Source organism: Peromyscus maniculatus, chromosome 17 (genome assembly GCF_049852395.1).
Source record: "Peromyscus maniculatus bairdii isolate BWxNUB_F1_BW_parent chromosome 17, HU_Pman_BW_mat_3.1, whole genome shotgun sequence".
Lineage (NCBI taxonomy): Eukaryota > Metazoa > Chordata > Mammalia > Rodentia > Cricetidae > Peromyscus > Peromyscus maniculatus.
The window spans coordinates 1,510,099-1,526,780 of NC_134868.1; the positions used below are offsets into that span (position 1 = coordinate 1,510,099).

The following is a 16,682-nucleotide window of genomic DNA, read 5'->3' on the forward strand; positions in this document are numbered from 1 at the left end:
CTGCCTCCCGAGTGCTGGGATTAAAGGCGAGCGCCACCACCGTCCGGCTCAGAATTTCTTAATAATTTTTTTAAATACTTTTGGGGTTTACTCTGTAGAACAGACTTGCCTCAAACTCACAGATATCAACCTGCCTCTCTGCTTCTCAAGTACCAGGAATAAAGGTGTACAGTACCAAACCTAGCTTAATTTTTTTTAAAGATTTATTTCTATTTATACATCTGTCTGTCCCATGTATGCAGATACCCAAGGAGGCCAGAAGAGGGCGTTGGATCCCCTGAAGCTGTAGTTAACAGGTGGTTGCTTGAATCATCTGGAAGAGCAGCAAGCAGTCTTAAGCACTAGGCCATATCTCCAGCCCTAAATTTTTTATTTAAATCCAATAGGGTGGTACCTACTATAATCCCAGAACTGTATGAGTGAGAGAGGAGGATTGTGGGAATTTAATGCCAGCCAAGAATGTTGGTACACACCTGGCATTCCAGCAGTGCTCAAGGATCCCTTAATTCCAAGCTGGCCTAGGCAACACAGCAAGACCCTCAGGAGAGAAAAAAAGAAAAAGAAAAAAAAAAAAAAAAACACACTACTAAAACAAAAACAAAACCCAGGTAGTCCTGTAGTCATGGCTACTTGAGAACACACAGTGGGGAGATTCTTTGAGCACAGAGTTTGAAGACCAATCTGGGCTACAAAGGAAGATCTTCAACCCCATAGCCAACGCAGGGAGACAGAAAGATGGCGCCCCAGGCAGCCTGGGTAACATAGCAAGACCCTGTCTCAAAAAACTAATTAAAGCAGGTGGGGAGGTCCAGGTAAGAAAGTAGCTGTTATATCTCAGGGCTTCCCAAACACGAGCAGGTCTCTTGTTTCCATACTCAGCACCACACCAAAAACAGAAAAGAAAGAAAAGCTTCAAGTTGGGAAGGGTTTGCTAGTTATTAACTTCTGTATAACACCTCTGCCATGAGGCAGTGCCACACGACTCCAGAAACACATGGTGTATTTCCAGAGACTAAAAGCTGGGCACTCTGCTCTCGGTTGCCATGGATCAACTACTACCAACAGCCATCATAAACCTCACAAATGCCACAGAGCCTCCTGGTCTCTGTCTCCAGGAAGGAAACAGAAGCTAGGTGAGGAAGTTAGGTGGGCAGTGAAGTTTCACTTCGAAACCTCCCAGAAATAGACACTCAGGCTCCCAATGAGACTGGCTACAGCACCAAGGGGTGTCCTCCAGGAAAGCCCATGGTGTTCTTGTCTCCTTGTCTGCAGCTGGGCTGGCAGCTCAGTGAGAGCCACCATATTCTGCTCACTTCCGGACCAGTGACACCTAGCACTCACTTCAGGCAGGCAAACACTGCGTTTTGCTGGCTTGGGCAATTACATCAACCAGTTAACTTCACACTTCAAATGTTTAAATTTAAACTAAGTTATGTATTTGCTTGTGTATCTCATGTATCAAACTTCCTATGTAGCCAACAACCCCTGATCTTCCTGCATCCGTACACTGAGCTTATCCTGGGCTGAGTACTGAATCTTTGTGCATGCTCTGTAGTACTCTACCAATTGAGTTACATCTTTAGCCCTAATTTCTTTCTTTTTCTTTTCTTTCTTTCTTTTTTTTTTTTTTTGTTGTTGTTGTTGTTTTCTGAGACAGGGTTTCTATGTGTAGCTCTGGCTGTCCTGGAACTTGCTTGGTAAACCAAGCTGGCCTCATAGATCTGCCTGCCCCTGCCTCCTGAGTGCTGGGATTAAAGGCTTGTACCACCACCGCCCAGCACTAAATTGTTTTTTAAAAACAGGAAGGGATGGCAAGATGGCTCAATGGGTAAAGGTACTTGCTGCCCAGGCCTAATGATCTGAGCTCAATCCCCTGGGCCCATGAGGCAGAAAAGGACTGACTCCTTAAAGTCATCTTCTGACCTCCACACATGTGCCATGGCATGTACTAAACACCCATACACATATACAAACAAGTAAATAAGTAAATAAATGTTAAAAAGTTTCAGGCATTTATGGAACTGGGATTGATGGCTCAATGGTTAAAGAGCATTGGCTATTTATCCAGTAACTGATGGAAACAGAAGCAGAGAGCCACGGCCAAGTACCAGGCTGAGCTCCAGGAGTCCAGTCAGAGAGAGGGAAGAGGAATTCTATGAACAAGGACATCAAGAACATGATGGGGAAACCTACAGAGACAACCAAACCAAGCCAGTGGGAACTCAGGAACTTTGTACCGACAGCTGTGGAGCCTGCATGGGACTGGACTAAGCCCTCTCCATGGGCAAGACAGTTGTGTAGTTTGGTCTGTTTGAGGGGCCCCTGACAGTGGGAATAGGATCCATCCCTGGTGCATGAACTGGCTTTCTGGAGCCCATTGCCTATGATGGGACACCTTGCACAGCCTTGATTACAAGGGGAGGGGCTTGGAACTACTTCAGGTGAATGTGCCAGGCTTTGCTGACTCCCTATGAGAGGCTGTATCTTTTCAGAGGAGGGGGGGGGTGAACTGGGGAAGGGGGAGTTTGGGGGGCAGAGGGAGGGATGAGGGGGCATCTGTGGTTGTTATGTTAAATGAGTAAAAAATTTCTTAATAAAAAAAGCATTGGCTACTCTTACAGGAGCCTGGATTCAGGTCCTAGCACCCACGCAGCAGCTCACAACCATCTGTAACTCCAGTAGGGGATCCTAAGCCCCCTTCTGACTTTCTTGGGCACTAGGACACATACGCACACTGACATGCATATAAGCCAAACACCCAATATAATGTTTTGGTTGTCAAATTGACTACACCTGGAATGAACTACAATCCAGAAATGAAGGGCACACTTGTGAGAAATTTTTTTACTTAGTTTGAAGTGGCTGAACCCACTTCTAGTCCAGACCTTTGAGACATCAGACACATGCTTTGATCTGGATCTTGAGGTGGGAAGACACACCTTTAATCTGGGCCACACCTTCTACTGGAAGTCTAATAGGACAGAGAAGAAGGAGACTTTGGCTGTTTGTCTGCTTGCCCTCGACTTACTGACACATCCACTCCTTCACTGGCATTGGAACGTACTTCTTCAAGGCTCCAGCATATACTGAAGAGCAGCTGAGACATCCAGGCTTGGAGACTGAACAACTACTGGATTCTTTCTGTTCACAGCCAGCCATTGTTGGATTACCTGGACTGCAGCATATATCGAGAGAGATTCATTCTATAAATTCTGTTACTCTAGAGAACCCTAATTAATACAACCCATACACATAAAACTTATTTTAAATAATTAATAAATATTCACGAAGCAAAGATTTGATCCCCAGCACCACAATACCACTATTACTACTACTAATAATAATAGCAGCAGCCAGGCCAGGTGCGGTGGCATACATCTTTTTCTTTTTTTGAAGACAGGGTCTCTTTCTTCAGCCATGGCTATCCTGGAACTCACTCCATAGATCAGGCAGGCCTCTAACTCAGAGATCTGCCTGCCTTTATCTCCTGAGTGCTGTGATTAAAGACGTGTGTGGTACCACATCCAGCAGCATATCTCACTCCAGAAGTAGAGGCCAGTTAAAGCTATACAGTGAGACCCTGTATCAACCAATCAAACAATGTAATAATAGTATTTTAAAAGGTGCTGGAGATGTAGTTCAATAGTAAGAGTACTTGCCTAGTGAGACTGAGAGCCTAGGTTCTCAACCTAAGAACCGCAATAATAAATAAAAACACTTTATTCACTTGACAACATGAGGTTACTCCCTGGGACTCACATGGTAGAAAGGGTGAAGCCACTGGAAAAGTTGTCCTCTGACATATGCCTTCTCACAATAAATAAATGGATGTAACTTAAATAAATAAGTAAACCACCTTACTGATGGCAACACAAGATAACCTGCCATAAGCAGAGCTCTTTTTTGTGAGGGGGTAGGGAGTGAGAAGTCTCACTATGTTGCCTAGGCTGGACTGAAAACTTACAACCCACCCCCACCCTCAAATCAGCCTCCCAAATGTTAGAATTATTGGTATTTACCACGTGCCTGGCTAGAACTCTTCCTTAAGTACTCGAGTACCCTTTACAGGCCAGTTTATGGGAATTTATCCACTCAGTGGTACATACTATACACAAAGGGTGGTGTTGCAAACAGAAGCAAGGCAGAGCACTGGGCATTACAAATAACACTTCCATTCATTTAGATGGAACCACCCTATACAGTAGTTATTTCCCAGTTCCCAAAGAGACTGCTTATTTCTTATCCTCAACATCCCACAGGGACCAAATGCCCCCAGTGCTGTCTCCAGCAGGAAGGAAACCCTGACTTCCCTGGCTATTTCAGTTACATAAATCAACACTTCCTCAGCCAGGCAGTGTTTAGACCCACATGCGTTTCAGCGATACCCACCGACTGATAACCACATTACATTATGCTGGATTAATGTACTTAGATCAATACATTTCTAACTACAAAAGGCTTTTTATTGCTGTAAAGATCCTTCAAAAAAAAGTTCAAAGATTTTCCTGTTAGATAAACAGACATAATAGAGGCGCCACCATCCACAAGCAACATCTGTGGCTCAAGAGACAGTGCAATTTCAGAGGTGAGTAAATCCCTTAAACTGCTTATTTTGCATATGCATATACATATATACATACATACAAATAAGTAAAAAAATGTAAATTTTTTAATTAAATAAATAAAAATAGCCAGGTGGTGGTGGGACCCTTTAGAGGGACATAGATCTCTGAGTTCGAGGCCAGCCTGGTCTACAGAACTAGTACTAGGATTGCCAGGGCTACACAGAGAAACTTTGTCTCAAAAAAACCAAATAAATAAATAAATACTAACATGCACAGTGGCTCATGCCTGTAATTCCAGCACTAGGAGGCTAAAGCAACCTGGGTGACACAATAAGTCCCTGTCTCAAAAACGCAACATGCATGCCTGGCAAACATAAGAACCTGACTTCTAGCCCCAGAGCCCAGGTAAAAATACCCCGTAATCCCAACACTCGGTGGAGCTTCCTGGCCAACCAAGCCTGCCCTACTGTGACCAGTGAGGAACCCTGTCTCAAACAAACAAACTAATTAATTTAATGTATATACACACATACAAACCAAAAACTATTTCAGAGTCTAAGATTGGTGGGCATGGTAACATAACCTTTAATCCCTGCATTATTATATATTCGAGGCTGACCAGGTCTACAGACTACCACCTGTTTACACAGACGACAAACAGACAGACAATCCTAACTGTATGTGAGACACTGCCTCCAAACAAAAAAGGCAAAAGTCACTAAGCACACTGGGACATGTCTATAATCCTAGCACTAAGGAAGCGGAGGCAGGAGGATCAGTAATGAAGGCCATTCTGGGCTAAGTATACAGTTTAAAGCCAGCCCAGGCTATAAAAGACTCTGATTTTTTTCCAACATGGGAGGGCCTGGCTCAGATTTTCACCCATTATTTTCCCCCTGGGTTTTATCCATCTGTTGCCACACTATTCACCCAGTGATTATAGGGCTTTCACTAATTACTAAGAAAAAAAATCCACTAAAAAAATAGAATATCCTATGTGGGCATGGAGGCACATGCCTGTACTAGCAGCCCTTAGGAGGCAGGAGGTTCCTAAGTTAGAGGATCATGAGGCTGAGGCCAGTCTGGGCTACACAGTCAGTACAGCCACAGCTGCATAGAAAAACCTATCCCAAAGAGTGGGAGTGGGTGTGGGGATGCAAGTGTCCTGCCCCTCATTCCCAATCCACCTTGCCCCAGACTCCTCTCAGACCCAGAAACTGAGTTAGCACCTCCACAACTCTCTAAACCTGGGTCCCGGAGCTCAGGTGAATTCTGATCTCCACGTGGGCACTAAGCCACACACTGGTCTTCTCAAAGTACCATTATTATGTGTAGTCAAACGCCCTTGTGTGTCACTTTCCCAGTCTTTTGTTTCCAAATCTGATCCATTACCATGAAAAAGGTTCATTTTTCAAAGTTCTGAAGCTCACCATGTAACTGCTTCACATCCTATACTGTTTCAAAATGTGGACAGGGTCCTTTAAGATCGCAGCTCACCTACTTTTCGGCTTCCCACAATTCTTCAAGTTCATTATCATCTTCTAGTTTGCCTCCAGTCTAATTAGTTACCCATCTCTGTACTTGCCCTTCACTCACAAATTACCCCATTTAACAGAGGGAGATGCCAAGGCCAAAGCAAATACAAGTGCCTGCCACATAGCAAATCTTTCTCATATCTGGTAAGAGAACACAGAAAAAGTGAAAAACTTCCAACATTTGTTTCTCTCTGAGGATATTTAGCCTTGGCAGAGTACCAAGCCCTTTCTGGTCTGAGAGTCCAGATTAGGGCCCTAACACCATGAGCATCATAACCAACCTGTGCTAACCAGCTAGTCCATTACCTCTGATTCACTCATTCCCTCAAGTTTACTGAGCACCTCTGGCAGGAGTTATCACCTTCACAGCAGAGTGTTCCAATATTTATAACAATGCTGGTTTTGTGATATAACTTGGTAAGCCACACAACTAAGGGGGGAAAAAATCTCTTTTAAAAATGAAAAAGGGGGGTTGGGATTTAGCTCAGTGGTAGAGTGCTTGCCTAGCAAGCAGAAGGCCCTGGGTTTGGTCCTCAGCTCTGGGGGAAAAAAAGAATGAGAAAGGGAAAAGGCCAGGCAGTGGTGGCACACACCTTTAACCCTAGCACTGGGGAGGCAGAAGCTAGCAGATCTCTGTGAATTTGAGGCCAGCCTGGTCTACAGACAGCCTGGTCTATCAGGACAGCTAGGGCTGTTACACAAAGAAACCTGTCTCAAAGGGAAAAAAAAGGAATGGAAAAAGGGAGCCAGGTGGTAGTGGTGGTGAAAATTAATCCCAGCACTCAGGAGGCAGAGGCAAGTGAATCTCTGGCGCAAGGCCAGCCCGGACTACAGAGTGAGTTCCAGGACAGTCAGAGCTACACACAGAAACCCTGTCTCAAAAAAGCCAAACAAGGCTGGGCAGCAGTGTCGCACTTAGCCCCAGCACTTGGGAGGCAGAGCCAGGCGATCTCTGTGAGTTCAAGGCCAGCCTGGGCTACAGAGCGAGATCCAAGACAGGCACCAAAACTACACAGAGAAACCCTGTTTCAGAAAACCAAAAAGAATGAATGAAAAAGGGAAGCCTCCTAAAAAGAGGTGTCATCTCTGCTATGGTGCGGGTGTGGTTAAGTGTCCTCCACACAGAAACCACGACTGTGCTGTCCTTAGTTTACAGCCAAGTGTGGTGGCATTGCTCTGTTGTCTCGGCACTGGGGAGATGGGAGGCAAGAGGAGCAAGCAGCAGTATGAGGCCAGTCTTGGTCACAAAGCAAGCATACCCGAGAAGCTCCAGGAGACCTTTTCTAAACCATGTCCCTCTGCCAAACAGAGGGTGGAAATTTAACCAGGCTATATGCTACTTAGACACGAGTCCTTTGGTGTGCAGTTAAGTGGTACAAACCTGTAATAGTAGTTACTCAAGAGGCTGAGACAAAAGGATTCTAAGATCAAGGCCTTCCTGAACAACAAAGTGAGTTCAAGGCCAGCCTAGGCAACTTATCAAGACACTGTCTCACAATTAAAACAAAAAAATTTGGGGAATAGGGGCTGGAGAGATGGCTCAGTAGTTAAGAACACTAACTGCTCTTCCAGAGGATCCAAGTTCAATTCCCAGCCCTACAAAGTAACTCACAACCACCAGTAAGTCCAGTTCCAGGAATTCAACACCCTCTTTTGACACTATATGGATGAGGTATACAGACTTACAAACAGGCAAAACACCCATACACATAAAATTAAAATTTTTTAATGTTTAAAAAATATTTGAAGACTGGAGACACAGCTCAGTACAGTTCAACAGCAAAAGCACTTGCTTAGTATTCATGAAAGCCTGGGTCCAATCAACAACATGGAGGGTGGCTTTGGGATTAAAGAGAATTAATCCTTAGGGTGAAGCCCCCTTGGTTAAATCTGGTGACCTTTTAAGAGAAAAGCTGGGGAGACGGCTCAGCAGTTGGGAGCACTTACTGCTCTTGCACAGAACCCAGGTTCATTTCCCAGTGGCCACAGTTCCAGAGAATTCAATTCCCTTCTGATATCCTCCAGCTCTCATGCACATATGCGGTACACATACATACACTGAGGTACATATACATAAACATAAAATATTTTTTTAAAAAAGCTGAGTGTGGCCCATGGGTTTAATCCCAGCACTCAGGAAGCAGAAACAAGAGGATGTCTGAGTTTGAGGCCAGCCTCTTCTTCAGAGCAAGTTCTAGGACAGCAAAGGCTACACAGAGAAACCTTGTCTTGAAAAATTAATAATAATAATAACAATAATAATAAAGTACATGTGTGCATATGTACAGTTACATACACTACACACACAATAACAGCCTGCTCCTGTCTCTTGCCATGTAACACCCTGTGCTAGCTCATGACTCAATAAACTTCTTCATAAAGTAGCCTGACTCAGCCATTTTGTTACAGTAACAAACGATACAAGAAACACCAGTTACCTCTTTTTTAACACTATCTGAGCTGGAGTTCCTTTCAAGTGATAAATATATGTAGGTCCATCTCGTCCCAGGACACCCTAAGTCCCAGGCTCCTCACCATCTCTCCTCTTCACTGAGGGCAGTGCCTACAAATGACCAGCAAGAAGCAGTAGAAAGAAAACAGGTCTGCAGTAGCCTCCTGCCCGGACTTCACTGTCCCAGGAGCTGAGGACCCAGGAAACTCTCCAAGTGCTTCTCCACAGAAGAAAATAGCTCGAGTTGAAACTTGCGTCCACATGGTCCACCGACAGATTTAGAACTCAAATTATAGCCTCGGCAAGGAGTCTTCACAAAGGACTCAAATTAAGCAAGACCCGAAGGGATATGAACAGGGAGAGACTGCATTAAGTCAAACTAGAAAGAGAAGTACAGGTTGAGCTGAGTTAGTGGTATATAACTTGTTGAAATGCTAAGCCAAGGGGCTCACCCCCTTCAGTGCTCTGCTCAGGCCAGCTCTCTGGGTTCCCAGCCTGAAAGCAGCCTGTGGCCTCAAAGCAGAACTTACTCAGATTTCAAGCTGAGTTCATTTCTGTCCTGTGGACCATCTCTCAATGCCAGCATTCATCTCCTTAGGCTCCTGAGAGCTCTACCTTTAGCAAAGCAGATAAAATTAGCTACTGCAGTAAACTTGGAATCCAGGGTGGGCCACTAAAAAAGTACACAGGAGATTTGTAAACACCATGGAAAACCTTCCTTTGAGCCAGGCCAAAGTCACCTAAAACTTACAGAAATGTAGTGAAGTCCTCTGTCCCTTGCCCCCTTTGCACCTTCTCCAGATCTCGGATGACCCATTTCCTGCTTTTGTCCTTTCATACCAAGGCCACAACCTGGGTCTCCTCTTTTGATCACGGGGTGAATCAGAAGGCTCAAGGCAGCAGGAAGCCCTGAGAGAGCAAAGGAGCCCTTTCTCCTCTTTTCTCAGGAAGGGAAGGTCCTCTCTGCAGAAAGGACCGAGGGTCACGGCAGGAAGTGGGTTCCTTCCATAGGCTTGACCTTGTGATAATAGGGAGACATTGTTTCTGTCTTGTCTCTCAGTGCCCACAGTCTTCTGACACTGGCCTAGGGGGTCAGGAAAATTAATAACCAGAGCAGCATGTGGTGCTGCACACCTGTGATCCCAGCATCCAAGAGGCTGAGGCAGGAGGACTGGCAAAAGTTTGAGGTCAGAAAAAACCCTGTCTCAAGACAAAGAAAGTTGGGCACAGCAGCCCATGACTTTAATCTCAGTGTTTGAAAGTCAGAGGCAGGCAGATCTCTGAGTTCCAGGCCAGCCAAGAAGACATAATAGAGACCTTGTCTCAAAAAAAAAAAAAAAAAAAAAAAAAAAAAAAACCACCCTCAAGTTGCAGGACTTAGGAAACCATGGGGGATTGTTTATTTGTGTTTTTATATTTCTTTGCATATAGGTCCCCTAACTTTCCCTCTAGTCACAAAAGTCTCAGTCCTCTGAAAACTGAGATAAAAGTCATGAAAAAGTCCAACACTCTGGAAAGCCTAAGCAATCTGATTCAAGGACAGCATAGGCTACATACATGGGGAGTCAAGGGGCAGCCTGGGCTACACTTTTTAGACTCTATCTAAAAAGTAAAGCACAATGATGACTGAGAAACCCAAGGACTGGCAAGAAAGAAAACTAATTGTTTCGTTTTCTAAGTCTTTCTTAGTCATTTCTAAGTCTTTCCCTTCACAATCGAGACTTGGGTAGCTCCAAGGTTAAACGATAAGTCTTTCTCACAGAGGTTAAGAAAGGAAATCTCAAGAAGGGAAAAAATCTCAAGCAAGCAGGTAGGGAACTGCTATGCTGCAGGATCCCTCAGGAAAATGAGAAATCCATTGTGTCTCTTATAAGGAAAAGGGATCATAGCCAAAGTGGAACAAAGGCCAGGCACAGTGGCTCATATCTATAATGCCATCATTCATGAGGCTGAGGCAGGAAGATGACCATGAATTTGTGATTACCATGGGTGCAGAGTGAGTTCCAGACCAGCCTGTGTAAAGAAAGAAGGGCCAAGTGGTGGTGGAACACGCCTTTAATCTTAATCCTCCAGAGGCAGAGGCAGGCAATCTCTGAGTTTGAGGCCAGCCTGGTCTACAGAGTGAGTTCCAGCACAGCCAGGGCTACACAGAGAAACCCTGTCTCAAACAACCCCCCCCAAAAAAAAAGCAAAGAGGGGAGGGAGGGAGACACAGAGATCACCCAGAAAAATGAGAAAAAGAGTATGCCTGAATGGTGGCATATAATCCCAGGACTTGCTTAATAGGCTGAGACTGGAAAAATCTTCTATTTATTGATTTATTTTTTAGGTTTTTTGTTTTTTTTTTTTTTTGAGTCAGAGTTTCTTTGTGTAGCCCTAGCTGTCCCAGAACTAGCTCTATAGACCAGCCTGGTCTCAAACTCAGAGAACTGCCTGCTTCTGCATTCTGAGTGCTGGGATTAAAGGCATGTGCCACCATGCACGGCTGCAAAATCTTAATTCAATGACAACCTAAGCTATAATGCAACAAGACTGAGTCTCAAAAAAAAAAAAAAAAAAAAAACTTAAAAATGTGGAGAGGCCAGGCATGATGACACCAGCCTTTAATTCTAGCTCACAAGGGTCTCTGCAGGCAAATCTCTATAGGTTCAAGGCTACCAATGAGAGCTACATGGTGAGACCACCCCATCCCCCCAAAAAAAGAGGGTATCCAAAAAATAAAGAGGGCTTGCAAAACAATTAGGGACAGTTCAGACGGTGGGGAAAACCTCCAAGGAGCACTTCAGATCATTTGGTGAAACTTGGAAAAAGAAAGAAGTCGCTCAAAGTAGGGATGGAAAAGCAGGGAGGAAATTTCAGAGAGGGGATCTGTCAAAAAATGGGACACAGGCCCGGCGTGGTGGCGCATGACTTTAATCCCAGCACTCCGGAGGCAGAGGCAGGTGGATCTTTGTTCCAGGCCAGCCTGGGCTACACAGCGAGTTCCAGGACAGCCAGGGCTATCATATAGAGAAACAAACAAGACAGGACAACAGCTCAGAGAAACAACGACCTCCCCAGAAAATTGTGGGAGGGGTTCGCCGAGAGGCAGAGTGATCTCAGAAACATCCTCCACAGACGAAGGTCCTCAGAAAGAACGCCTAAGTGTCTCCCAAGGGAAGTGGAACCTTCCTGAGGGAGGCCAGGAATCCCAGAAAGGAAGGGAGGGGGCGCTCATCAGACAAAAAGCCACTTTTTACACAAGCTGGGGACTGAGGCCAGAGACGCTGAAAAAGCAGGGAGTTCCTCAGAGAATGGGTGTCGCAGAGATCAGGACTCGGAGATGGGGGCTCCCCTCGGGAACCCAAAGGTCTCAGAGAGACTCCCTGAGAAACCTGAGTTCACGGAAACAGGGCTCTCCCTCCCTCACAGGCGGGGTTCACGGGGGGAACGAGGACCCTCCCGTTAGAGCCTCAGAAAAGTTGAGTTTACAAGGCGGTGCTCTCCTCGGAGGCGCACAGGACCCCCTTTCGGGGTGCCCTCGGGAAAGCTCGGGCTCTCCAGAGAGGGGCCTCGGTAGGCGAGGTCCCAGGGAGAAAGGGCACCTTCAGACACCAAGTTCCCCAAAAGCGGGGTGTCCCCAAACGGGGACCCCGAAAAGGGCCCTGAGACACGCGGGGCCCCTACCGAGGAGGAGTCCTCAGCGACGGGGGGCCTTCGGATGCAGTCCCCTAAAGAGTCCGGTAAGGAAACGCACCAGCCCGGCCAAGCGGAAGCCAGGGGAGCCCGGGGCACCGGAAGCCGGGGACCCCGGCAGCGGCGCCGGCCCCGCACTCACCGAAGTTGCTGGGCTCCGCCGGATGGGCAGCTGGGCCCCGGGCCGGCCTCGGGCAGAACGCTCAGGTCCGGTCCGGTCGCGTCCCCCGGCGACGGCTCCCTCGGGTGGCGCCTGAGGCGGCTGCGGAGACAGGACGACGGACGACCGACCGACCGACTGCGCGGGCGGCGCGGGGCGCGCTCAGGCAGCCAGGGTGCGCGTGCGCGAGCCGGGGCGCTGACCCCGGGCGGAAGGAGCTGCTTCGGCGCGCTCGGAGCCGCGACTCGGTCTCGCCGCTCCTTCTCACACTGAAATTGCCCGCTTCACAGCCCGGCTTCCCCGGTTGCTAGGCAGATTTCGCCTCTCACACTTCCGGGTTGAAGCACGTCTCTCCGAGTGGCGGCGCCGCAGGCCAATGAAGTCTGGCCGGGGCGCTCTGGATCCGCACCCCACGGAGGGTGTGGCCAGCCTCAGGACAGACAGTTCCCAGCAGCCAATGAGCGCGTTGGCCGGCTGGCCCGCAGGATTGCGCCGGTGGCTGGGGCGGGCCCGAGGGGGCGGGGCAGAGTGACTGACAGACCATCCTCCAATGGGAGAATGGAGCGGGTAGCGGGGCCAGTCAAGTCGCCATGAGGGTGGGATTTAGGTCTGGGGCGGGAATGCCGTGAGGGGTGCGGCCGCGGAGGACACGTCAAGTCGTGGCCGGCTTGCTCGGACTCCGGAGGGCGGTTCGACCGGACCGCCCGGCGGCCGGCAACTGCCTGAGCGGAGGGTTCCCCCGCAGTGCGCAGCAGGGGCGCCCCACCCACAATGCACTGGAGGCTGCCGGGCCTGGACTGGCGCCTCTGAGCGGACCTCGGGCGGCTGGTTGCTCGGCTTGGTTCCTGTGGGCGTCGGGGACGCCGCCACCTTTGAAGAGTCTCTGGGCGACCCCACCCCCATCCCTGCCGCCCATTCGGAAGAGAATCTTGAGGTTCGCGTCGCTGGTGCCGTTCTGAGGACGCTGTCGGCGAGCTCGGCCTTCCCGCCGGCTTTTCTGGGAATGCCTGAACGAGGATACTCCGGGAGATTCGCATCACTGAATCTCCTGAACGCTGCTGCGATGTGGGCATTATCTGAATGGAAGCCCCACCCCAATCCCTGTAGATCACATGCTGCCATCGCAAGGGGAGAGATGTGGTACTGGAGCAGCCCTGCGTTCCCCCTCACCCCTTCTCAAGCTGTGCTCTTGTAACTCATTTTCCCCCTCTGAGACGGGGCCTCAGTGTGTAGCCCCAGCTGGCCTGGAACTCACCTGCCTTTCTCTGCCTTCGTGAATTCTTTCGGTTTTATTTTGTTGGGGGGAGGGGGCTTTTTAAGCGTTTATTCTATTTGTTGTAGATAAATTATTGTCAGTGTGTATGCCATGACAAGCATGTTAAAGTCAGAGAACAAGATGAAAGAGCTGGGCCTCTCGTTCCTCTTATGTGGGTCCCAGAGATCGAACTCAGGGCCTCAGGCTTGGTGGCAAGAACCTTTACACTTTGAACCATCTAGTCCACCCTGATTGTTTTTGAGACAGGATCTTACTGTGTACCCCTAGCTGCCCTGGACATCTATGTAGAGCAGGCTGTCCTCAAACTTAAGAGATCCTCCTTCCTCTGCCTCACAAGTGCTCTGATTCAAGGCATGTGCCACCAAGCCCGCAGGATGTGTTTTGATACGCTCTCCTGTATCCGAGGCTAGCCACAAATTTGTTCCTGTGTGGCTTAGAATGATCTTGAATTCTACTACCCCTGCTTAACTCTTCTGGTCTCCTGCATCTCCACAATTTCTCCTCTAGATAGAAACATTCCAAGAACTTTTCTGTTTCCCAACCACTTCCAGATAAAACTAACATGTCACCCAAAATGTCAGCATATCATCAGGCTGACAGTAGCCAAAAGGCTTCAACTGTCTTCCACCATTTTTTTAAAGTATTTATTTTATGTGAATGGATATGCTTTGTCTGCTTATCTGCATCAAGTACAGTGTCCCCCAGGAGCCAGAAGAGGGCATCAGATCCCCTGGGACTTGAGTCAGACAATTATGAGCTGCCATGTGGGTTCTAGGAATCGAACCTGGGCTGGAAGAGCAGCCAAGTGCTCTTAACATCTGAGCCATTATCCCAGCCCTACCGTCTCCTTTTTAGACAGGATCTCATGTAGCCCAGATTGGCCTTAACTGTGAATTGTAACCAAGAAAGACCTTGAACTCCTGATCCTCGGCTTCCACCTCCTAAATATGTCAAGCATGTGCCACCACACCCAGTTTATGCAATGCTATGCTAATCAAGTCCTTACTAATGGAGTTTCAACCCCAGCCCCTTCTATTATTTTCTTTGGCAGGGTCTCTTGTTGCCCAGGCTGGCATTAAACTCCTAATCTTTCTACCCCTATCTCTCCTGTGCCAAAATGACAGGAATGAACTACTATGCCTGACCCTCAGTTCATTCCAAAGTTCTTGCCTTATTTACAGCTGTTCCCCAACGGACCCAACTTTGCCTAAACAGGTAACCAAATAGCCTATTGAGTCAAATAATGAAGAAGGGTAGTGATGAGAAAGACCCCCCAACTCGGAAGATGCAAATGGTGAGCTGTGATTGCTCAGTACACAGTCACATCTAGGGACACAGATTACCAAAGGGAACTTGTTGCTGGAGGGACTTTAAGAGCCAGGAAGAATGCAGTAAAGGGAAACAGGCCTGTTACACCAGACAGAATGTTACACTGAAGAGACACAAAGAAATTGCCGTACTAATGTAAAGGAGGAAGCCATCAAATAAGATAATGGATGAGAACTAGAATGAACTCAAGAACTCTGAGTTTGTAAACCTGGAAGGCCTGTGCTTACAAGTAAGCTAAAATTTTGAAAGGAAAGTTCAGAGAGTAACAGGGACGGGGGAACCATGACTCCTTGAGTGAGCTCAACCTCAACCTGGCCCCAAGTGAAAGGCTGACACACAGTCACCAGCTAAGGAAGGAAGCCACGGTCAACATGAAGACCTGTTCCCCGCACCTTGTTGGCACTCTGCTTCAGAACCACCACATTCTGCAAACGTTTGAGGCAATCAGAGTAAACAATAAACGCTTGGACCTGGTGGCTCCAGACCTGGGGACGAACCCATGTGTGCCACTTCCTAAAAAGGCCAGTCATTGCCCTCACTATGTAAGAAGTCAGAACCCGGAACCAGGCCTAACAGTGCACATCCTAGCACTGGGGAGGCTGAGGCAGCAGCATCTCAAGTTCTAGGCCATCCTGGGTTACAGAGCAAGACCCTCCCTCAAACAAACAAAACCAGAAACCTTCTCAAAGGCTTGCGTTGAGGATGTGAGTCAAAGCGCCTTGTACTGTGCCTGGTGCTCAGTAGGACACAAAAGCTACTTTAATTCCTGTCACTAATTGGGAAGCTTTGCAAGGACAAGAATCGGCCTATTTAAGTGATCCCTTGGTACTTTTGCACATAACTCTTCTTGTTTTTCTGAGGCAGGGTCTTGCTGTGTAGCCTAGGCTAGCTTAGAACTTATTATGTAGCCCACGATGACCTAAGAATAGCCTCTTGCCTCAGTTTCACAAATGCTGAGTGTGCTGGGTGTGCAGGCAGAGCATTCACACACAATAAATTTTAGATCTCAAATTCAGCACATACTCAAAGGTGAGAAAACACTGAGGTCTCACAGAAAGCAAGCAAGAATTAAAAATTGGTGCTGGAGCTGGACAGTGGTGGCGCACGCCTTTAATCCCAGCACTCGGGAGGCAGAGGCAGGCGGATCTCTGAGTTCAAGGCCAGACTGGGCTACAGAGTGAGTTCCAGAACAGCCAAGGCCCTGTTTTGAATAACAAAACAAAAATATTGGTGCAGGAGAGATCCCTCCGTGGTTTAGATCAGTTGTTATTCTTGCAGAAGACCCAGGTTTGGTTCCCAGCATCCACCAGGCAACAAATGTGGTACACATAAAAACATGCAGGCAAAACACGTGAAATAAAAACAAGTGTTACAAATTGATAAGCAGTGCTCTAGTTACTGTCCAGCCAGCTCACTGCACCCTCGTGCAGTGTTCTCAGTAAACCACTCCTGAGACCAGCCAGATGACTCAGGACGTGCGGGCGCTTGCTGCCAAGCTTGACAACCTCATTTGGTCCCCTGCCCTGAGACCCATGTAGTGGAAGGACAGAAACAACTCCCACAAGTTGTTCACCAACCTCCATGCACATGTGCTCTGTGACACACATGTGCCTACACACAAAATAAACTATGCCTTTACTGGTAAAATAAATAACCCAAAATGTCCTGAGCCCTAGACTGGAAACAGCTC

The 16,682-nt window shown here is 47.6% G+C and overlaps 1 protein-coding gene across 8 annotated transcripts in view; it reads right to left on the reverse strand.

Moving 5' to 3' along the window:
* Positions 1-16,366, reverse strand: part of Gatad2a (GATA zinc finger domain containing 2A) — a 101,798-nt gene extending 85,432 nt beyond the window's left edge. For 2 of the 8 annotated variants that reach the window (XM_076553029.1, XM_076553023.1), the window contains exon 1: positions 12,370-16,366. Coding sequence is in view for 1 of the 8 variants with exons in the window: in XM_076553022.1 (XP_076409137.1) it covers positions 3,029-3,159 (131 nt within the window). In the remaining 7 variants the exon portion in view is untranslated. Of the gene's footprint in view, positions 1-3,028; positions 3,171-12,369 lie in introns of those variants that run through there. The other 6 variants (XM_015988904.3, XM_076553036.1, XM_076553039.1 and 3 more) reach the window with 5 other exon arrangements.
* Positions 16,367-16,682: the final 316 nt, after the last annotated feature.